The 24778-nt window shown below is 43.2% G+C and overlaps 1 protein-coding gene across 1 annotated transcript in view; it reads left to right on the forward strand.

The window, feature by feature from the left end:
* Window positions 1-278: 278 nt before the first annotated feature.
* Window positions 279-24778, forward strand: part of LOC140728732 (RNA exonuclease 1 homolog) — a 54395-nt gene continuing 29895 nt past the window's right edge. Inside the window, exons 1-6 of the mRNA XM_073047684.1 lie at window positions 279-415; window positions 3250-3395; window positions 3467-3583; window positions 4745-4868; window positions 5298-5348; window positions 17292-17429. Coding sequence (XP_072903785.1) covers window positions 301-415; window positions 3250-3395; window positions 3467-3583; window positions 4745-4868; window positions 5298-5348; window positions 17292-17429 — 691 coding nt within the window. The 5' untranslated portion in view covers window positions 279-300. The remainder of the gene's footprint in view (window positions 416-3249; window positions 3396-3466; window positions 3584-4744; window positions 4869-5297; window positions 5349-17291; window positions 17430-24778) is intronic.

The raw sequence follows: 24778 nt of genomic DNA on the forward strand, positions 1-24778 counted from the left end.
GCCTTCTGAAAGTCCAAGTACATAACATCCACTAATTCTCCTTTGTGTGTCCTGTTATTTCCTCAAAGAATTCCGCAAATTTGTCAAGCAAGGTGTTCCCTTAAGGAAACCAGTTGACTTTGACATTTGTTTTATTTGAGATGATGAAGTGTCATTGTTAAAATAAAATTTTAAGAGGCAGTTTTGTTTTAAAAGGGCAGATCAAGTTTTAACCGAGTTATTATTCCACGCATACCACCGGCGTCAAAGCTGAAGTGTCACAGTCGAATTAAGGTGATCCAACAGCAGGCTGTACAGATAATGGCCAATGTTAAAGGTGGCCAGGCTTACAAAGCAACAGTGTCTGATTGTCTGGCTCAAAAGAACCTACTTGTGCAAAATTCAAAGCTTCAGTATGGCAGCAATGTGGAAACAGGTAATTCTTTAAGACTAGTTTTTGGTGATCATCCAGGTGGTTGGTGCTTTTGTTCTGAGGTCTTTCAAGTTGAGACCTGTCCTTGGAATATATCCATGTGTAACATTCATGGGATCTTCAGATATAAAAGCAGAATTAGGCCATTTGACATACTGTATTGAGACTGCTCTGGCATTCCATTATTATCAATTTATTATCCCTCTGAACCTCATTCTTCTGCTTTCTCCCCGCAACCTTTTATGCCCTGACTAATCAATCTCCTCTTTAAGTACACCCAATGATTTGGTCTCCACAGCCATCTGTGATAATCAATTCCACAGATTCACCACTCTCTGGCTAAAGAAATTTCTCCTCAAAAGGGAAGTCCTTGTATTCTGAGGCTGTGCCCTCTAGTCCTAGACACCACTGCTATAGCAAACATCCTCTATATGTCCACTCTTATCTATGCCTTTCAATATTCAACTGGTTTCAATGAGATACTTTCTTTTCTCTTCTCCCCCCCCCCCCCCCCATTCTTCTAAATTCCAGGGAGTCAGACCCAGAGCCATCAAATGCTCCTCATACATTAACCCTTTCGTTCCTGGGGTCATTCTTGTGAACCTCCTCTGGACCCTCTAATGTCAACATATCCTTTCTTAGACATGGAGACCAGAACTGCTCACAATATTCTAAATATGATCTGTCCAATGTCTTAAAGCCCGAAGATTACATCCTTACTTTTGTATTCTAGTCCTCTTTAAATGAATGTTAACATTGCATTTGCCTTCCTTACTGCTTACTCAACCTGCAAGTTAATATTCACCAATCCTGCTCCTTTGATTTCTGAATTTTCTCCCTGTTTAGGAAATTGTCTACGCCTTTATTCTTCGTACCGAAGTGCTTGATCATACACTTCCCTACATTGTATTCCATTTGTTACTTCTTTACCCATTCTCTTAATCTGTCCAGAACCTTCTGCTGATGCCTTGTTTACTCAACACTACCTGCCCCTCCAATTACATTTGATTCATCTACAAACTTGGTCACAAAACCATTGATTCTGTCATTCGGATCATTGGTGAAGCTAACTTGTTGATGTAATTAGCCTATCTCTAATCCCCTGGCCATAAATTTTGAGAAGTGTACGATGATACTTTGCACAATCTGAGATTGCTTTCATTTGCTCATTTTCACAGTGTGAGGGTGCATAACAATATTGAACCTAAATTCTTCCCTGCTCCCTGTTTAGAAAAGTCTACAGCTTTGGTAGAAAGAATAGAGTGCATGACCCATATATACATACCACAATCAGAAGTCTCAGCATTGATCCTAGAAAGAAAACCACGGGACCGCCAAGAATAGCAGCCTCCCACCCCATTCAGTCTTCTATGTTCAAGCCAGTTCTGAATCCAAACTGTATTCCTAATCACCTACTAGAACACTTTTCTGCTGTCTTCATATTCCACAAGGGCCCAGTCTGGTTTTAGTTTCCTGAACCCTGCATGTGCTTTCTTTTATTTCCTGCCTAAATTTAGGACCTCTCAGGTCATCCAAGGTTCCCTTATTATGACCATCATTAACTCTGATTAGCTGGTATTTAAACAACTCCCACATATCAGATGTGGACTTTCTGCCAACAACTTCTCCCATTTAACATCCCTTAGCTCCTATCTTGTTAAAACTTGCCCTCCCCAACTTAATACCTTCCCACAAGATCTAATGTTATCTTTACTCCATAATTATTGTAAAACATAATGATTTATTTTTTGCCGTTCCCAAAATGCTGACCCAATATCATTTATGGGCTGGTACATTTCCCAAAACCAGGTCCAGTTTGTTTTCTTCACTTGTTGGACTCTCCACATACTGTTTTGAAGAACCCCTCTTGGATGTACGAAATGAGTCTTGCCCCATTTAAGCCATTTGTATCAAGGAAGTTCCAGTCAATAGCAGAGAAGTTAAAGTTACCCACCTGTTATTCCTGCACCTTTGCGTAATCTGTTTGCAATGTCCATTCCACCATCTCTTGGTGGCTAGTATCCTGTAATATCATCCCATCAGTGTAATGGCTCCTATTTCTGAGCTGCACCCAGGTTGCCTCTGTGGATGAGCCCAGAACTGTGTCCTTTCTGAGCATGGCTGCGACTTTTCCCTTTTCTGTGGTGCAACCCTTCCACCTCTTTCACCTCCCCACCCCACTTTTCTATCATGTCTCAAGCAATAAAAAGCAGGAAATTAGAGCAGCCAGTTTTGTCCCTCATGCAACTAATAGGCATCTGTTAGTCTTGAGAGACCATGGATTTGTGCATTGGAAAGTTTCCGGGGCACATGCCTGGGCAGGGTTGTATGGGAGACGGGCAGTTGCCCATGCTGCAAGTCTCTCCTCTCCACACCACTGATGTTGTCCAAGGGAAGGGCAAGGGCCGATACAGCTTGGCACCGGTGTCATCGCAGAACAATGTGTGGTTAAGTGCCTTGCTCAAGGACACAACACGCTGCCTTAGCTGAGGCTCGAACTAGTGACCTTCAAATCACTAGACCAATGCCTTAACCACTTGGCCACTCGCCAACCTCTTATCTAACTATCCAACATTTAAATTCCATAGACTAATCTATGCTCCAAGTTCATCCTCATTATCCATAATACTACTTGCATCAAAATAAATATCTTAGCTGATCAGTCCTAGCCTGTTTAGTATCCTGTTTGTTGCTGTCCTTCCACTCTTATTTGTCATCCCAAACCCTGCTGCTTCTTGCCCTAAAGCTGTGGTTTCCATTCCCCTTCCTCTCTGGTTTAAATCTGTCATTGAAGATTAGCACTTCTTAATATTTATCATTAACTCTGAGTCCTTCAGTTTTCAGAGATTCATTCAGGAAGGTCCCAGGTGCTTCTTGTAGCTCTGGAGGTAATGTGCCACTGATGGGAAAGACCTTGGACGGTGCATCAAAAGCTGAACGGGACACTTTACTGGGTCTGGCTGCACCAGTCCCAGTTACACAGGTATGCAGACCAATCTGTTTTCCTTGAACATTTATTCAGTTCTGTGCTCAAGGTAGTTCTCTCTTTCATAGAGAACAAATGCAAAGCGGGGTCCGAAAGTCTCCAAAAATATCCGCAAGCGATACCTTGGCTTCTTTATTGAAGAGTTTCTGAAGACCTCTTCATCTCGTCAGGAAGCAGTCAGTAAGGTTAGTGTGGAAATGCGAGTTTTCAGAATTCAGCTTATTATTGAATTTACCTTTTTGAATAACCTGAAATGTCCCCTTCCCCCAGAATGAATTGGTTCAACACATCTTTGGGACTTAAAAGAAAGTGCTTTGTGACCACAGAGCCCCTGTTTAAAAGCAAAACTGCAGATTCTGTTATTTGAAATAAAACCAAACACCAGCAATATTCAGTAGGTCGCTCAGCATTTGAAAAGAGTAGACTTTATATCTGTTGATGCTTCAGTCAACAGATGATTTATAAAGGCTATTGCTGGATCTTATGGCCTGAACATGCAGGTAAAATTATCTTTTAAGGTACTTGTGGTACCTCAGTACTAATAGTTTTGTGGACTATATGTGCAAGGTCAAAATCTGGGTGTCCCTGTTACCTTTATACAGGTGGTAAATCCTCTGTTACGGAAGTTGACGTGAAGCTACATAATTCTGTTTCTTAAATGAAAAGCAAAAATGGCTGGAAATGGCTTCTTAGCAGGTTGAGAAGCATCTGTGGAGAGACGAAAGGGTTTACTTTTCGAATTGAAGACTTTGTCAGTTCTGTTTCCTGTTTCTCTCTGCAGATTTTCCTGCACCTACTGCATGCTTTTGGCATTTTCAATTTTTATTCTGTTTGTAAATTTGGTAGAGCTTTAAATACCAATTAGGATAAATGTAGACATTGCTTGTGATGTCCATGTTGTTTTAAGTAAATTTGTTGGGCGGTTGAATTACTATCATTGCTGCCTCATAGCTGCAGAGATCCTAATCTTGGGTGCTACCTATATTGAATTTGCATGTTTTCCCTCTGACTGTAGGCTTCTTCTGGGTGCACTACTTCTTTCACATGCCAACCATGGGCTAGTAAGTTAATTGACAACAGTAACTTCTCCCTAGTATAGGGAAGGGTTGATGGAATATGGGGAGAAAGTATTGCATTAGTTATTAGTTTAGATGTTTGCTTGATGGTCAGTACAGGTGAGTTGGGTGGGAGGGCCTGTTTCCTGGTGCTGAGCCCAATGCTATCTGATTGGCATTGCTGGTACTTCAGGGTCTTCACAGTACAGTTGCTTTGGCTATCGGCTGCAATATGCTGCAGCAAATTAACCAACTTTTGTTGATTGTCATTCTTTGGCTTACTGATTTCAGGCCGTGTCTGAGGAAAAGACCATCTTTGACCACAGCACAGGCAGGTTCATGTATCTGAATGTAGCTGTGCACACTTTGAAGATGCTTCGCAATGTTCCAAATCATGAATCCGTCCTTTCCTATGGTATGTCTCCACAGCAAGGGCTCGGAAATGAAACTTATGGGTGTATGAGTGCTGATAACCGTTGAAGGGAATGTGCTCATTGTTCCTTTCGGTAATACTTTAGGTCATGTGTCAGCAATGTGGTCCAAGCTCCTTTTTTAAACATTAGAGTAAATGCTACCAGTATTACCAATATTCGATCCTATTGGCTGTAAAATTGTAGCTTTATATTTGAAAGCTGACACTTGGCAATTTGGTACTACAGAATGTGTATTATTGTAGTAATTTATTGAAGAGAATCTGGTTGGTTCAGTTCCATGAAGTCCTTATTTTTATTTATTCTATTTTTGGGGCCACCATGAAATAGCTACTCACAAAAACACAACTACCACAGTGAGGAAACATTGATAATGTCTGTATTTGTCTAATTGGATTTGGTTTTGTTTCAAGGCCAGCACTCTGTGAAAAGGAATAGACCATCTTCGGGAACAATTTTAGAAGGTGAGTGCACCATGTCTGGTTGGAAGGAAATACCAGGCTGTAAGACATAGTATAATAATAGACTTTCCAGTCCATCCCTACAAACTGCTCCGCCATTTGTTCATGACTGATCCATTTTCCCCTCAACCCCATTTTCCTGCCTTTCACGCCCTGACTTGTCAGGAACCTATCAGCCTCTGCCTGAAATACACCCAATGAACTAGCTTCCACAGCTGCCTATGGCAGTGAATTCCACAGATTCACCACCCACTCTCTTCTCCGTTCTAAATGGACATCCCTCTCTTCTGAGTTCGTGCCCTCTCATTTTAAACTTGTCTATTATAGGAAATATCCTCTCCATATTCACTCTATATAGGCCTTTCGACATTCAGTACATTTCAATAAGATCCCCTCATTCTTTTAAGTTTAGTGAATACAGTCCCAGAGACATCATGTGCTCCTCACGTGACAAACCTTTCACTCCCGTGAACCTCCTTTGAACCCTCTCCAAAGTCAGCACATCTTTTTAAAGGGGCCCAAAACTGCTCAAAGTACTCTGTGAGGCCTCACTAGAGCTTTATAAAGTCTCATATTACGTCTGTGTTTTTATATTCTTGTTTTCTCAAAATGAATTTTGACATTCTATTTGCCTTCCTCACCAGAAAAACCAAACTAAATCCACTGTTATTCAATCTTGTAAAACAATGAAACGTAACTTCCAAAGGGGGGGGGGGGGGAAGAGAGGAGAGGGTGGTTGAATACTTTTTATAGGCCCTGTATGCCATCTGGGCCTGGGACCTTTTCACCTTGATGCTCTTCAGAAGATTCAGCATTACCTCTTTAATCTCAAATTTTCCAGCACATTGGCATGTCCACTCTGCCTTCACTATTCTCCAAATCTTTCTCCACGGTAAATACCAAAGTATTTGGTACCTCAGTGTCTCGTTTTGACTTCAAGAAGGATGTCTCTCCTTTATGCTTGACTGGACTTGTCCTGTCCTACTTTTTTTCATTATTTTAGTATAAAATGAACTGGGAATTCCTTTGATCCTACTTGCCAAGGACACTTATTGCTCCTTTTGGCCATCCTAATTGCCTGTCTGAGCATTTCCCACAAAAATCCAGTTTGATTTAACTTCCTAAACATTGTGTATACTTCCCTTTCCTTCCTGGAAAAAAAAATAAAATTAGAACCTCTCCAATTAGATAGTCTTTAGACAACTTTGACATGTTGGAGATGAATTTGTCCAACATCGGCTGCACTTACTCAACACCTCTTAGCTCCTGTCTTGTCTTATTGTAATTCATCCTCTCCCCAGCAAGATCAAATTTTTATCCCTAGTCATGATTATCTTATGGCAATAGTTGTGGTCACTATTCTTCATGTTCATGCACTATCAAGTCTGGCACAGCTCATTTCCCAAACCATGTCCAGTATGTTTTATTTTCTAGTTTCATTCTCCACATACTGTTTCAAGAACACCTCATGGATACGCTGAAGGTGTACCACCGTATCTACGCCTTTTGTATTAAGAGGTTGGCCATAGTGGACTGGACCAGGTGCTGGGCAATAAATGGGTCAGGTGTTCAGATCTCTTGGTGGGTGAGCATTTCAGAGTGTGCTCAACTTCCTGAACTTTACCTTGGCCTTTGACAAGATGGGGAGTAGGTGATATTTGGCAGAAACTTGGGAGCATAAACTGGGAATGGATGTACTCCGGGAAATGCACACTGGGATGTGCACATTGTTTTGGGAGCATGTGAATGGGGTTCTGGATTGTTTCTCCCATTAAGATCTGGAAAGTATGGTGGGGTGAAACCACCACGGTTGACAAAATGTGGAAGATCCTGTCAAGAGAAAGCAGGAAGGATGACAAGTATTATTCTCTTGTTCAAGGAAGGGAGTAGGGATATCTGTGGGAATTGTAGACAAGTGAGTTTTATTTCAGTAGTGGGCAAATTATTGGAGAATATTCTTAGAGATAGGATTGATGGAATTTTGAAGAGCATAGTCTGATTAGGGATCGTTGGCATGGCTTTGTGAGGGGCAGGTCGCCTCAGAAACCTGATAATTTGAGCATGGTGCCTACTGAAAATAAAGTAGTGGATGTGGTATATCTGGGTTTTAGTGCTTGGTAATAAGGTTCCCTATTGTAGGCTCATACAGAAAGTCAGGAGGCATGGGATCCAGGGAAACCTGGTGATGTGCATTCAGAATTGGCTTGCCCATAGAAGGCAGAAGGTGGTTGTAGATGGAGCATATCCTATGTGTATATAAATATATACAAAACATGTATGTATATATGTATATGACTTGGGTGAGGAAATGGAAGGATGGTTTGACGATGATGCAAAGGATAGTGAAGAAGATTGTCGTAGGTTACAGCAAGACATTGCGAGGATGCAGAGCTATGCTGGGAAGTAATAGATGGAGATCAGCCCGGAGATGTGTGAAGTAACACACTTTGGAAGGTCATACTTGAAGGCAGAACACAGGTATTTTTGGGGTCCACGTCCATATATCCCTCAAAGTTCTAGTGCAAGTAAATGAGCATTTAAGAATGCATATGATCTGTTAGATTTCATTAGCTGGGGGATTGAATTCATGAGCTGCAAGGTAATGTTGCAGCTGTAAAACCCTGGTTAGACCACATTTCCTCATTATAAGAATGACGTGGAAACCTTAGAGACGATGCAGAGGAAATTTATAAGAATGCTACTTGGATCAGAGATGATCATCCCTGATGAGGATGGGTTGAGTGAACAAGGGTTTTACCTTTACAGTGAAGGAAGATGAGAGATACTGATAGAAGTGTATAGATGGTAAGAGGCATAGATAAGATTACCAGAGATTTATCCCCCAAGACAAATGGCTAATACCAGGGATCATAATTTTAAGGTGATTGGGCAAAGTATGGGGAGATGTAAAAAGTAAGCTTTTTTTACAGAGTGGTGAGTGCGTGGAATGCTTGGAAGATACATTAGAGGCTTTTAAGAAAATTTAGATGGGCACATGGATGACAGAAAAATGGAGGAATATGTAGGATTGAAGAGTTAGATTGATCTTGGGTGAAAAGGTCAGCACAACATGGGTTGAAGGGCCTAATGTTTTATGCTCTATTAAGTTCCAGTCAGTACTGGAGAAGTTAAGTCCACTGCTATGAAAACCTTGTTTGGAACACACTTCCATCATCTGTGTCTGTGTTTCTCCATCTCCCAATGGCTGTTGGTTATCCTATAGCAACATTCCATCAGCGTCATTGTACCTTTTCAATTTCTCAGATCCTCCCAGATTGCCTCCAAGGATGAGCCCTTAAGTGTCTCCTTTCTGAATAGTGGTGTGACATTCTATTTTGTCAATACTGCAACCCCTCCCTCAACCCATCACATTTAAAACAATGAAACCCAAGAACATTAATCTTCCAGTCCTGTCCTTCAGAAAACCAAGAGTCTGTAATGCAAGAATATCATATTTCACCTGTACTGATCAAGGCTCCAAGTTCCACCTCGTCCATAATTCTGTGCTGAGATAAACATGTTTCAGCCCATCATTCCTTCAGTGTTTAATAGCCTGTCTCTTGCTGTCCTTCCTTTCAATCTTACTTGCCATGCTATCTTACTTGTCCTCAATACTACCACATATTGCTTTGCTGCTGTGACTTATCACCCTGCCATGATAAACTGTACTAAGTAGCACTAGCAAACCTTGAAGATATTAGTTCCGCTGCAGTCCTGGTGTAAACTGTCCTGTTTGTACTGATCCGACTTGCTCTGGAGGAGAGCCCAATGATCTACAAATCTGAAGCTGTCCCTCCTGCACTGCTCCTTGGCTATTTATGGAACTCCACTGCTCATCTATTTCACACTTCTCTAATGTGGTACATGTCATTATCCTGAGATTACAACAGATGGAATTACAATTTACATTTCTGCCTAGCCTTCTGACAACATTTTACAAGGGCTTCACCCCAGCTTTTGCCTATGTCATTGGTATCTATATAGGAAGCTGTACTTGATCTGGTATTGAGAAATGAGCATGGTCAGATGCCAGATTTCTCAGTGAGAGCATTTTGGAGACAGTGATCACAATTCTATTTCCTTTACCATAGCATTGGACAGGGATAGGAACAGACAAGTTAGAAAAGCGTAAAATTGGAGTAAGGGGAAACATGAAGCTATCGGGCAGGATCTTGGAAGCATAAATTGGGAACAGATGTTCTCGGGGAGATGTACGGCAGAAATGTGATAAATGTTCAAGAGATTTTTGCATGGTGTTCCGCATAGGTGCGTTCCAACGAAAGAGGGAAAAGGATGGTAGGGTACAGGACCCGTGGTGTTGTAAATCTAGTTGAAAAGAAAAGCTTACGAAAGGTTCAAAAAACTAGGTAATGATAGAGATTTAGAAGATTATAAGGCTAGCAGGAAGGAGCTTAAGAAAGAAATTAAGAGTCAGAAGGGGCCATGAGAAGGCCTTGGCGGACAAGATTAATGAAAACCCCCGACGCATTCTACAAGTATGTGAAAAGCAAGAGGGTAAGACGTGAGAGAATAGGACCAATAAAATATGTATGGAACCAGAGGAAATAGCAGAGGTACTTAATACTTCAGTATTCACTACAGAAAAGGATCTTGGCAATTGTAGGGATGACTTGCAGCGGACTGAAAAGCCTGAGCATATGTAGATATTAAGAAAGAGGATGTGCTGGAGCTTTTGGAAAGCATCAAGTTAGATAAGTCATTGGGACCGGAGGAGATGTACCCCAGGCTACTGTGGGAGGTGAGGGAGGAGATTGCTGAGCCTCTGGTGATGATTTTTGCATCATCAATGGGGACAGGAGAGGTTCTGGAGGACTGGAGATGTTGTTCCCTTATTCAAGAAAGGAAGTAGAGATGGCCCAGTAAATTATAGACCAGTGAGGCTTACTTCAGTGATTGGTAAGTTGATGGAGAAGATCTTGAGAGGCAGAATTTATGAGCATTTGGAGAGGCATAACATTAGGAATAGTCAGCATGGCTTTGTCGAAGGCAGGTCATGTCTTACGAGCCTGATGGATTTTTAAATTTTTTTCTGAGGATGTGACTAAACACATTGATGAAGGAAGAGCAGTAGATGTAGTGTATATGGATTTCAGCAAGGCATTTGATAAGGTACCCCATGCAAGGCTTATTGAGAAAGTAAGGAGGCATGGGGATCCAAGGGGACATTGCTTTGTGGATGCAGAACTCGCTTGTCCACAGAAGGCAAAGAGTGGTTGTAGACGGGTCATATTCTGCATGGAGGTCGGTCACCAGTGGTGTGCCACCTTCTTTCAGTCTTGTTGTGACAACAGAAATGCCAATCTACACCACTGAGCCTCCTGGCACTATCAGCCTGACTGACTTCACACTTCCTTTATCTGATACTGGTGCTGGCTTCAGAAAGGTCATTTTCCTGAAATTGCATCCAAAGAGGACTGATTGATGGCTCCGGGCCAATGCTCACTGGGATTCTGTAGAATCAAGGGGGGTGGGCGAGGGAACTCTAAAATAATGCCAGTGAACCATGGTGCGGTGACATTATGAGGACTACAGATAATACTTCTAAATGTATTTTTAAATATACTTTTGAATTGTTTTCACTGAAATCTGCAGCATGTAATTCCCGTCTAAGCAGGAAGCAGCACCAATGTCGTCGTCACCCATGCCGAGCTTGTCAATTTCATTGACTTTGCCTCTAACTTCCACCTAGCCCTCAAATTCACTTGGTCCACCTTGGACACTTCTCTCCCCTTTCTCAATCTCTCTGGAGACAGACTGTCCACTGACATCTTCTATAAGCTCTGACTCTCATAACTACCTCGACTATACCTCTTCCCACCCTGCCACATGCAAAAATGCTATTCCCTGATCCCAGTTCCTCCGTCTCCGCCGCATCTGCTCCCAGGATGAGGCTTTCCATTCCAGGACATCCTAAATGTCCTCTTTCTTTAAGGATCGTGGTTTCCCTTCTGCCGTCATCAATGATGCTCTCACTCGCATCTCCTCCATTTCCCGCACTTCATCCCTCACCCCATCCTCCTGTCACAACAGGGACAGAGTTCCCCTTGTCCTCACCTACCACCCCACCAGCCTCCGGATCCAGCACATTATCCTCTGCAACTTCCGCCACCTTCAACAGGACCCCACCACTAAGCACATCTTTCCCTCTCTACCCCTCTCTTCTTTCCACAGGGATCATTGCCTCCGTGACTCACTGGTCCACACGTCCCTCCCCACAGATCTCCCACCTGGTACTTATCCCTGCAAGCGTAAGTGCTACACCTGTCCCTACACCTCCTCTCAACACCATTAAGGGCCCCAAGCAGTCCTTCCAGGTGAGGCAACACTTCACTTGTGAGTCTGTTGGGGTAATCTATTGCATCTGGTGCTCCCGGTGAGACCCGACACAGATTGGAGGATCACTTTGTTGAGCATCTCCGCTCCGTCCGCCACAACAGACAGGATCTCCCGGTTGCCACTCACCTCAACTCTGCTTCACGTTCCCATTCAGATATGTCCATACATGGCCCTTTCTACTGCCATGATGAGGCCAAACTCAGGTTGGAGGAGCAACACCTTATATACCATCTGGGTAGTCTCCAGCCCCTTGGTATGAACATTGAATTCTCCAACTTCTGGTAATTCTCTCCCCCTCCCTTCCCCCATCCCACTTTCACTCTGCCCCCTCCTCCAGCTGCCTATCACTTCCCTCATGGTTCTGCCTCCTTCTACTACCCATAGTGCTTTCCCCTTACATTCCTCCTTCGCCTTTCCTGCCTATCCCCTCCCTCACCACTTGATCTTTCCCCTTACTGGTTTTTCACCTGGCACCTACCAGCCTTCTCCTTCCCACCCTCCCCCCACCTTCTTTATAGGGCCCCTGCCCCCTCCCACTTCAGTCCTGATGAAGGGTCTCAGCCCGAAACGTGGACTGTTCGTTTCCACGGATGCTGCCCGATCTGCTGGGTTCCTCCAGCGTGTTGTGCGTGTTGCTTTGACCCCAGCATCTGCAGAGTATTTTGTATTATTTGAAGAAAACCCTGCTTGATTATCTTCAGCATATACCCTGTAGCATCAGAGGTCCCCAAACACTAGAACACTCTCCTTGAAAATAAGGAATGCTTACTGTTCTAAGCCTGGACCTCATTTCAGAAAATCAGATCACTTGGCTGTCCTTCTCTTACGTACATTTCAGAAAATCAGATCACTTGGGTCATGTTCAAGGACTCATCTGTGCACCTGTATGAATACATGGTTGTAATGGACTTTATTTAAAAAAGTTGTCGATGATTGTGTCCCCACAAAATAATTCAAAGTCTTCCCCATTCAGAAGGCCTAGATGAAGCATGAATGCCTCTGATCTGGATCTCAGCAGATCGCGCATCCAAGAAAGTTACAAAAGGTCAAGGTCAATTTCTGGAAAGCCATCTCACAGGCAAAGCAGCAATTTGCCTAGTGCATCCTACAAACTAGTACCTACAAAGGATGCTTGACAATTATAACAGGGCTTGAATGCTATCATCTCTTATAAAGTTAAATCAAGAGACATAGGTGACAGTGGGGCTTTCCTTCCAGATGAGCTCAATGCCTTCTGTGTTCACATGGAGGAACCATCACAAACTCCCACAGCTTCTGAAGATCCTGTGATTTCAGTCTGAGGATGTGTGAGCAGCTTTGGGGGTGAACCCACAAAAAACAACTGGCCCAGATGGGCTCCCTGAGCAAGTGGTGATCAACTGGTTGGAGTGTTCACTGAGATCTTTAACCCCTCTCTGGCAGCCTGTGGTACCAACTTGCTTCAAACAGGCTTCAATTATACTGGTGCCAAAGAAAAACGTGATGATCTACCTCAATAACTAGCACAGAGTAGTACTTGCATCCACAGTGATTATGTGTTTTATGAGTTTGATGAAACATCAACTCTTACCTGAGGAGTGACTTGGATCTACTCCCAGTTTGCCTACTGGGAGCAACTGGTCCATAGAAAATGACATTGGCTCTCCACTCAACCCTGGAATATCTGGACAGCAAAGATGCATATATCAGGATGCTCTTTATCAACTACAGCTCAGCATCCCCTCAAAACTAATGGGCTTGACCTTAGTATCTCATTGTGCAACTGAATCCTGGATTTCCTCACTTGCAGCCTCCAGTCAGTTCAGATTGGCAACAACATCTCCACAATTTCTATTAGCACAGGTGCACCACAAGGCTGTGTGTTTAGCCCCCTGCTCCACATGCTTTATACTTATTCCAGTGTGGCTAAGCACAGCTCCAATGTCACATTCAAGTTTGCTGATGACACCACTGTCATTGGCCAAATCAAAAGTGGTGATGAATCAGCATGTAGGATGAAGATTGAAAACCTGGTTGAGTGGTTCCATAACAACAGCTTCTTAACTCAATTTCAGTGAGTCAGAGACTTAATTATTGACTTCATGAGAAGGAAGCCAGAGGTCCCTGAGCCATTCCTGATCGGAGGATCCCGGGTGGATAGGGTTGACAGCTTTAAATTTTTTGGTGTTATTATTTCAGTGGACCTGTACTGGGTCCAGCATGTATTTGCAGTTACAAAGAAAGCACAGTAGTGGGAGTCTGTGGAGGTTTGGCATGGTGTTTAAAATTTTGACTAACTTCTATAGATGTGTAGTGGAGAATATATGGACTGGTTGCATCAGAGCCTGGTATGGAAACACCAATGCCTTTGAATGGAAAATCCTACAAAATGTAGTGGATACGGTCCAGTCTATTATGAGTAAAGCCCTCCCAACCTTTGAGCACATCTACATGTAATGTTGTCACAGGAAAGCAGCAGCAATCATCAGGGACCCTCACTATAAGGACATGTTCTCCTCTCACTACTGCCCTCAGGAAGGAGGTAGAGGAGCCTCAGGACTCGCACTACCAGGTTCAGACATACCCCTACCCCACCACACCCCACTCCCACCTGTCCTGCAAGTGAATATGCAGTCTCTGGAAAATAAAACTGAATACTTCAGAGGGTATCAGAGTGTCATCAGGGACTGCTGTGTACTTTGCTTCATAGGAGCATGGCTATCCCCTGCTATTTTGGATGAAGTACTGCAGGCCAATGGCTTCACGATTCTCTACAAAGACGACAAGTCTTTTAATGGTAGTGGAAGTGGAGCATGCTTTATGATGAACTCATTGTGATCCACAGGTGTGGTGGTTCTGTCTCTGTCCTGCTCACCAGACCTGGAATATCTAGTGGTCAAATGTCTTCCACTTTAATCAGCTGAGAGAGTTTTCCACCATCATCTTAGTATCTGTGTATATTCCTCCTCAGGCCAATGTCAGGCATGCCCTGGAGGAGCTGAATCAGCAGTTATGAAACCCTAATGTCTTTCCTATCATTGTGGGTATTTCAACCAGGCCAGCCTGAAGCGGACTTTGAATAACTACCATCAATATATCACGTGGAACCAGAAGAGACAGCACACTGGGCCACCATTACACCAACAAGAGCACTTATTGTGCCATTCCACACCCACCCCTTGGAATGTCAGATCACCTGGCTGTACTTCTACCCTCAGCTTGTAGAGAGAGACTAAAGACTGCAGCATCAGTTGTGAGGATCAAGAAGGTATAGTCAAGGGAGGCAGAGGAGTGCTTATGGGACTGCTTTGAGTTTGTGGACTGAACAATATTCAGAGATACATCTTTGAATCTGAATACCTCACAATTGTCACTGACTTAATCAGGATGACTGTGTGCCTTTGAGAGCATACCAGACATACCCAAACCAAAAGCTATGAATGAACCAGGAGATTGTAGTCTGCTGAGGGCTTGTTTGTGGCATTTAGAACTAGTGATTTAGGAATATATAAGTTCGGTACAACCTGCAGAAGGCTTTTTTTAGGAGTGGGAATAAAATTCAATTGAGGTTAGATGAAAATGGATGCACGTCAGCTCTGGAAGGTTTCCAGGCTATTCCTACTTATGCAGCAAAACCTGATTTTTGTTTCATGGCTGTGACACTTCACTTCCAGATGAGCTTAATGCCTTTTATGCATGCATTGAAAGGGAGAATAAAACGACACCTGTGCAAATCCCTGCAGCATTTGGTGACCCTTTGATTGTTGTTTTGGAGGCCGACATCGGAACATCTTTCAAGAGAGTGGCGCCTTGCAAGGCACCAGGGCCTGATCGTGTACTTGGAAATGCGCTAAACAACTGGTGGGAACGTCAAGGGCAGTTTACAATCGGAGGTTCCCACCTGTTTTTAAAGGGTGACCTCGCTACCAGTGCCCAAGAAGAGCAGGGAGAGCTACCTCGAGACTATTGCCCTGTTGCTCTCATATTTACTATGATTAAGTGCTTTGAGAAACTGGTCATGGCTTGGATCAACTCCTGCCCAAGTAAGAACATGAAGCTTCTGTAATTTGTTAATCGCCAGAATAGGGCTACAGCAGATGCATTCTGTCCACTTGACCTTGGATCATGTGGATAATAGCAATGCCCATGTCAGGCGGCTGTGTATAGATTACAACCATATCCTCAATTCTAATCAAGCTCCAAATTCTAGGCCTCTGTACCTCCATCTGCAACTGGATCTTTAACTTCCTCACCAGTGGGAGCACAGTCAGTGTGGGTTGGAAATAATACCCCCTCCTCGCTGACAATACTGGTGCACCTCGGAGATGTGTGCTTGGCCCACTGCTCTAATCTCACTGCACCCACAACTATGTGGTTAGGCACTGCTGTAGTGGCATCTATAAATTTGCCAGTGACACAACTATTGCTGGCAGAATTTCTGATGGTGATGAGATGGTGTACACGAGCGAGATAGCTCAGCTGGTAGTGTAGTGTCACAACAGCAACCTTGCACTAAATTTCAGTAAGACCAACAAATTGATTGTGAACTTCTGGAAGGGGAATTCAAAGGAAGATACCATCAGTCCTCAGTGAGGAATCAGCAGTGGAAAGGGTAAGAAGTTTCTGGGTGTCAACACCTCTGAAAATCTATCCTGTGCCTAGTATATTGATGAAATTACAAAGAAGGCATGGCAGTGGCTATATTTCATTAGGAGTTTGAGGAGACTTGATATGTCACCAATGACACTTGCAAATTGCTACAAATGTGCCGTGGAGAGCATTCTAACTGGTTGCATCACTGTCTTGTATTGGGGGGGGGGGGGGAGAGAGACTTCACAGGATCAGCAAAAGCTGCAAAAAGTTGTCAACTTGGCCAGCTCCATCATGGATACTATATTCCCCAGTGTTCAGGGCACCTTCAAAAGGCAGTACCTCAAAAAGATGGTTCCATCACTAAGGACCCCCATCACCCTGGACATGCCACAGTTCAGGAGGAGATGAAAGAGCCTGAACACACCTGCAATGTTTCAGGGACAGCTTTGTTCCCTCTGCTATCAGATTTCTGGATGGACAACAATTCCATTAATTCTACCTCTTTTCCTGCTTTTTGTACTACTAATTTTTTATTTGTGTATGTATATATAAATATAATATATAATGTTGTTCCGGCTGATGTGCTGTTTTATGTAATTCTGTCCGAGTTCTACTTTTAAATATAAATTTTCATTTGCCCTAGCTTGAAGGGACAGACTAGATTCTGCTTTGCAGCAGCTGCCTGTTACAGAAACAACCTCTTGTTTATCAAGTGTGGTTGAAATTGGGATTGCTTAGTTTGGTAGGTGTCCTTCAAAAGGAATTAATTGGCCATGTTGCTCAATGTGATCATTTGTTGAATTGGCAAAGTAATTACAGTTCACGTTTTTTTTTGAAAGCAGAACAACTTGTTGTTTTAATGGACTAGATCTTGCAGTAGTCTGGATGCCAGGCACAAAAGTCTGGCTTAAAGATACTAATACAGAAATAGAATCAGTGTTTTATGTCTGCAGTAACTCTTGTAAATAATTTGTATTGCACTCCCAGTTTGGACTATTCTCTTTAAATCTTTTACAGGTGCTGCACTTTACAGAGCACTCAAAGATTATGTCTTAAGTGAAGAGCAGCTCAAAAATGGATATCCTCATTTCAACCCTGACAAACCAGGCACTGCTGTGTTATTTAATGATGAAGCAAAGAAATGCCTTGCTGACTGTGAGTTAACATTCTTTCTATTTCTTCATTGTCTAAAATTGATTTGCACGCTTTTGAGTGATGTGTGAATGACATGGAGGATTATTTAGATCTGTATGGGCCATGGTAATAATCAAAGTTATGTTGAGACAATGGAAAAGGTGTTTTTGAATGTATTCAAGAAAATATCAAGTTGGTAAGGCCCCAGGACTTGAAGGAGTCTATCCAAGTTATTGAGCGAGGCAAGAAAGAGACTGCTGGGACCTATTCTTTCTATCCACAGAAAGGGTCTTGGATGATTGGAGAGTTGACCATATTTGTTTAATCAATGAATAAAGTAGGAAATTATAGCCTAGGGATGCCCAAAACTGTGTTCAGAAAGCTATTAAAGATCCTTTGCCGGCTAGGATTTGCTTGCATTTCGAAAAACATGGGCTTATTCGGCTCTGAGTGGAATAGGTCATGTCTTATGAACTTCACTGAGGTTTTTTTTTGAGGTGACAGAGACGGTTGGTGATTCGTGGTGGATGTTGTCTGCATGGACTGTAGTAAGGCATCTCACAAGGTCTGTCATGATAGGCTGATCCAGGAGGTTAAGATGTATGGGTTCCATTGTGGCCCAATAGATTGGATTCAAGATTGGCTTGAGCAGGTGTTATTCTGACTGGAGCCTTGGAGCTGTATAAATCATGAGGGGCATGCCTTTAAAAATAGAGGGGAAAGTTTTAAAAGGGAGCCGAGGGGCAACTTTTTCATATACAGGGTGGTAAGTATATGGAATGAGCTGCGGAAGAAGGGGTTGAGGCAGTTCCAATAATATGCCTTGGTAAGGTTAAGGTTATGTCCAGTCTATTCCGCAAATTAGTTTACGTGGCTCTCTGCACTTAGCTTCTGTCCTGCTTGCCTACGACTTTTCCGCTGAAAAAAACTCAAGGGGTTTGTCTTTAAGTGTGGGGTGCTTGGACTCAGGGTACCGAAGCAGTTTTGAGGGCTTCATTGCCTCATTAGACAGCCTCCAGGCCTGAACTCCAGCCTCCCGCCGCCAGACGCCTTGGCCAGGTGCGGCTGGTCGTTGGTGGGGTGAGAGGACAAGGTAAGGGCCAGAGGTCACCGTACCGGGGCTGCGGCGGTCGCAGTCCGGAGAGACTGAGTGACCAAGCGAGGAGTGTGACAGGGCGCACGTCTGCCCCCCTTGTAGGATCTATTGGCTGACAAAAGTTTGGCTCGAGGGATGACTTTCAGTAGATCGCAGTGAGGTAGCTGCTCTGCTACTTATGAAACCCTGAGCCTGAATTAGGCCGTCTGTGCATATTTTAGCACCGGGTTCCCCATGAACATTTGGTGTGCTAAACAGTTTTAGAGACGGCGCCCATCTGTCCGTGCTCCAGGCCAGTAGCAACGGCACTTCTCACCGGCCACACGAGGCCAACCAGTGATCCCTGGCACTAGGGGTATCACTGCGTTTAGGTGACTGATGACCTTGCGTGGGTTCAAGTTCATCCGTGGCGTGATAGGGAATATCGCCAAATCATATCGTTTCCTCGCGGCCCGGTGGTTGGGGACCACTGAAGTATGTTGTGTAGTGCGTGGCGGACGAGCTACACACATGTGTACTGGGCAGAAAGAACAGAACTAAAACCCTGCAACCTGGAAACAATCTCTCAACAGTATTTGTGTATTTATTTTTCTTTTTTTCTTTTAGGATCTACTGGGAAAGTCTGAAAGATCGATCAGTCGATCACGATCGACGGGTTGGCAACCAGTAGTTTAAATCATAGTTGGCAATAGACATTACGTTTTCTAAAATATCATTCATTCCAATACTTAAGTCATAGTGAAGTACAGGACAGAAACAGGCCCTTTAGCCCATCTAGTCTGTGCCAAACGGTTATTCTTCATGGTCCCATTGACTTGCTCCTGGAACGTAGCACTCTCTATCCCTCCCATCTATATACCTATTCAAACTTCTCTTTAAATTTTCCATTTGAATCCACAGCAACCACTTCCACTGGTAACTCATTCCCCATTCACACTGAGCAAAAAAGTTCCCCTTAAATATTTTAACTTTAACCCTTCTTGCATGGGACATACAGTATCTCAACTGCGTTTATTTTTGAGATGGCAAAGGTTTGAGTGCTGTCTGCATGAACTTTAGGTGGGATCCATGTGGTAGCCTTCATCATGAAGATTTAAGGAAACTGGTTCAACAATTTGAGTTGTTTGAGTTGGAGTTAGAGTTGACTTCTCCATAGGAGAGTGAGGGTAGTGTTTGATGGGATTTATTTTGGCTGGAGGTTTGCAGAGATCTGTAAGGGGTTTGTGATATAAATGACCTGGATGAAGTGGATAGGTGGGTCAGTAAGTTTGCATATAATACAAAGATTGGACATGCTGTGGAGTGTGTAGAGGATTATGAAAGGATACAGTGGGATTTGGGTCATTTGCAGTTATGGGCAAAGAAATTATTGGTGGGGTTGAAACTGGTCAAATGTGAGGGTTTGCTCTTCCAGGCCATCAATGAGGCGACTCATTCAAGCATCAAATATTCCCATTTTAGACTGTTACAGCTGAAAGTCACAGCTACTTCTATGGACTGTTGCATTAGTAACATTTTAAGGCAATTAAAAAAATATATTGCTACTCAAAGTTGATGAAACTTGGATTCTGTTTACTGGTGCGGTTCCCCTTTAAGATAGCAGAAGAGAGAATGTCACTCTGGTTTAAAAGTTCGTCTACAGCTACGTGGCTTTTGACTTTCGCAGACGTACAGGCTCTAGTCAATGAAATCCAAGATCTCGGGGCTAGAGTGCTGTAACAGATGGACATTAAAAACTTGTGTTTTTTGCTTCATGGAATCTTGGATGCCCCCTGCCATTTTGGACTAGCAATACAGCTTGATGGTTTCACAATTCATCAAGATGGGACTGCTGAGTCTTTCAAAGGCAGAGGAGGTGGAGTATGCTTAAGGGTCAACTCCTTGTGCTATACAAACGTTGTGGTGCTGTCCTAGTCCTGCTTACCCAACCTGTCATCCATATTATCTGCTATGGTAGATTCCAGCCATCATCTGGGTAGCGGTGTACTTCCCACCTCAGGCCAGTGTCAAACAGGCTCTAAGCGAACTCAGCGATGTAATAATTAGGCATGAAGCAGTGCATCCTGATGCCTTGCCCATCATTTTGGGGAATTTTAACCAGGTCAGCTTGAAAAAGTCTCTAAATAATTAATTATTACTAACAAGCCACTTGTAAAACCAGAAGAACCAACACTGGACCACTGTTACACTTCTATCAAAAGTGCTTACCGTACCATCCCACGCCTGCACTTGGGAAAGTCTGATCACCTGGCTGTGTTTGTATAGGCAGACACTGAAGACAGTGGCACCAGTAGTGAGGACCAAGAAGCTATGGCCAAAGGAGGCACAGGAGCACCTACAGTCCATGACTGCTTTGAATCCTGGACTGGACTGTATTTGGGATTTGTCTTCGAGTCTGTGTATGCCAGGGCTGTTAATGACTTAATTACAGCTTGTGTGAATATGTGCTGATTAGAGTATACTCGACATGCCCAAACCAAAAGCAATGGATGAACCAGGCAGTTCACACTCTACTGAAGCACAGATCTGTGGCATTCAAGTCTGACAACCTAGCACTATATAAGAAAACCAGGTATGACTTGATGGAGGGCTATCTCAGGAGCAAAGGAACAATTCCGAATGAGGTTGGAGGCAGAAATGGATGTACATCAACTCTGCAGGGTATGCAAGCCATTACTTCCTACAAATTGAAACCTAACATGAATGACTGATGCTTCACTCCCAGATGAGCTCAATGTCTTTTATGCTCACTTTGAAAAGGTGAATATAACTGCAGCTGTGAGTATCCCTGCAGTATTCAGTCACCCTGTGATCTGTCTCAGAGGCTGATGAAAGAATGTCTTTCAAGAGGGTGAAACCTCGCAAGGCGACAGGCCCTGATGGAGTACCTGTTAGGGCCCCGAAAACCTGTGTCAACCAACTGTTGGATGTGTTCAAAGCCATTTTCAATCTTTCAGAAGTTCTCACCTGCCTCAATAAATCATACCAGTGCCTACCATAAGTGCAGGGTGAGCTGCCTTAACTATCATCTAGAAGCACTCGCATATACGGTGACAAACTGCTTTGAGAAGTTGGTTATGGCTAGAATTAACTCCTGCAGATGCAATCTTACTGGCTCTTCACGTGGTTTGGATCACCTGGATAATACTAATGCCTATGTCAGCATGATGTTTGTTGATTACAACTCAGTGTTGAATTCCTACAGTTCTGGTCAGGGAAAAGCTCCAGAACTGGTCTCTTATCACCTGCAACTGGATCCTCGACTTCCTAGCCAGAAGACCACAATCTGTGCAGATCGAAAGTAGCATCTCCACCTCTCTGACAATCAACACTGGTGCATCTCAGACATGTGCTTATCCCACTTTTCCACTCTCTCCACACCCATGACTGTGTGGCTAGGTACAGCTCAAATGCCATTTATAAATTTGCTGACGACACAACTATTGGCAGAATTTCAGATGGTGACGAGAAAACGTACAGGAGCGAGATATATCAGCTAGTTGTGGGGTGTTGCAGCAAAATCCTTGAAGTGTTTTTTTTCTTTATTGTGTGTTGCCACAAAGATGACAAATTTCATGATTTATGCCAGTAATATTAAATCCGATCCAGAAGATCAAATGTAAAGGGACAGTACTCCATTAATGGCATGTCATTGAGGTCCAAGTGTACAGGTCGATAGGGTAGTGAAGGAGGCATCTGACATGCTTGCTTTTATTAGTTGAGGCACTGATCATCATAGACGACCACTACCCAGCTTGGGGAATGAGTGAAGTGATTACTGTACCTTTGGTGATGATCTTTGTGTCCTCACTGGCCACAGGAGTACCAGAAGATTGGCAAGTGTTACTGCTCCTTTCAAGAAAGGTAATACATTTAATCTTATGAATTGTAGATCAGTGAGTTTTGTGTGAGTGGTGGCAAAACTGTTAGAGAGCATTCTTGGAGACGGTATTTATCAGCATTTGAAGAAGCATCATCTAATTAGTTGGTCAACATTGCTTTATGAAGGGAAGGTCCTACCTCACGAGCCTGATTCAATTCTTTGAGAAAGTGATGAAGGTAGAGTGGTGGATGTGGTGTATATATAGATTTTAGTAAAGCTTTTGTTTAGTAAAGATTTCCCCATGGTTCATTCTGCAAGTCAGGAGGCATGGGATCCAAGAAAATTGCTTGGATCAGAATTGGCTTGCTAACAGAAAGCAAAGATGGTAGTAGATGTAGCATATTCTGTCAGGAGATTGATGACCACTAGTGTTCTGGGACCCCTACTCTATACTCCTGCACTTCCCTTGGATAGTATCTTGTGACTTTTAAAAAGTTACAGAGTCCAGATACAACCTCCAGAAAACTATCTCACATGCGAAGTGGCAATTCTGAAACAAACCTGATTCACAGAAGAATGCTTAATAGCTGTGGCAGGGCTTGAATGCTCTCACCTGCAAACTAAAGCCAAGCGACATGTGTGACAACAAGGTTTTGCTCTCAAATTGAGCTCAATGGCTTTAATGTTTGCTTTGACCAACAGAACTCTCACAGCCCCCAATGACACTGAGGCCAATGTAATGTACACTGGAGAGTGGAGTCTGGTTGCAATACAGCCTGGATTGGAAGCAACAATGCACTTGAACAGAAAAACCTACAAAAAGTAGTGTATACAGCTAAAGCCCTGCCCACCATTGACTATATGTACAAAGAGCATTGTTGCGGGAAAGCAGTATGCATTAACAAAGACCCCAACAATCTAGACCATGCTCTTTTCTCGCTGCTGCCATCCAGAAAGAGGTACGTTAGCCTTTGGTTCCACTCCACCAGGTTCAGAAACAGTCATTACCCTTCAACCATCAGGTTCCTGAACCAAAGTCAATAACTTCACTCACCCCAGCAGTGTGCCGTTTACACAACCCAGGGACTTACTTTCAAGAATTCGACAACTCGTGTTCTCAATATTATTTATAGCTTATTACTGTTTTCTTGTGTTTTTTGTATTTGCACAATTTGTTGTCTTTTGCACATTGGCTGCTTGTCCATCTTTGAGTAGTTTTTCATAGATTTTGTGTTTTGTATCTACTGTGAATGTCTATAGTAAAATGAATCTCAGGGTAGTATATGGTAACATTGTATCTACTTTGATAATTTTTAAATTTAAATGATTTGGATGAGGAAATGGACGGGTGTGTTTGTAAGCTTGCAGATGCCATGAAGATTGGTGATGGAGCAGACATTTAGCAGATTGTTGTGGGTTACAACAGCACATTGATGGGAAACGGCTGGGCTGAGAATTGGCAAAAAAGTGAGAGGTGATGCACTTTATAAGGTCGAACTTGGAAAAGAATGTTGGGTCAGTGGCAGGATTCTTTGTAGTATGGATGAACAGAGTAATCTTGAGGTCCACGTCCATAGATCCCTCAGATTAGCTTTGCAAGTTGTTGGTGGTTGAGAAGGCGCAAGATGTGTTTGTCTACATTAGTCATGGGATTGAGTTAAGTAATGTTGCAGCTCTATAATGGTTAGACTACACTTGGAGTAAGTCCATAGGTTGATGTGAACAGACAGACCTGTTTCTAACATAACAAGAAATTGGAGCAAGAGTAGGCCATCTGGCTCCGCCTGCTCCGCCATTCAATAAGATCATGGCTGATCTGGTCATGGACTCATCTCCATCTACCTGCCTTTTCCTCATAGTCCTTAATTCCCTACTGTGCAAAAATCTATCTAACCTTGTCTTAAATGTATTTACTGAGGTAGCCTCCACTGTTTCATTGGGCAGAGAATTCCAGATTCCTGGGAAAAGCAGTTCCTCCTCATCTCCATCCTAAATCTACTCTCCTGAATCTTGAGGCTATGTCCCCTAGTTCTAGCCTCACCTATCAGTGGAAACAACTTTCCTGTCTCTATCTTATCTATCCTCTCATAATTTTAAATGTTTCTACAAGATCTCCTCTCATACTTCTGAATTCCAGTGAGTATTCCCAGGCGACTCAACGTTTCATCATCTAACCCCCTCATCTCTGGAATCAACCTAGTGAACTTCCTCTGCACTGCCTCCAAAGCCAGTATATCCTTTCTGAAGTAAGCAGACCAGAACTGCACACAGTACTCCAGGTGCAGCCTCACCAGTACCCTGTACAGTTGCAGCATAACCTCTCTGCTCTTAGATTCAATCACTCTAGCAATGAAAGCCAATGTTCCATACGTCTTCTTGATAGCCTGCTGCACCTCCAAACCAACCTTTTGCGATTCATGTGCAAGCACTCCCAAGTCCTTCTGCACCATA

This window comes from Hemitrygon akajei, chromosome 6 (genome assembly GCF_048418815.1).
Source record: "Hemitrygon akajei chromosome 6, sHemAka1.3, whole genome shotgun sequence".
Classification (NCBI taxonomy): domain Eukaryota; kingdom Metazoa; phylum Chordata; class Chondrichthyes; order Myliobatiformes; family Dasyatidae; genus Hemitrygon; species Hemitrygon akajei.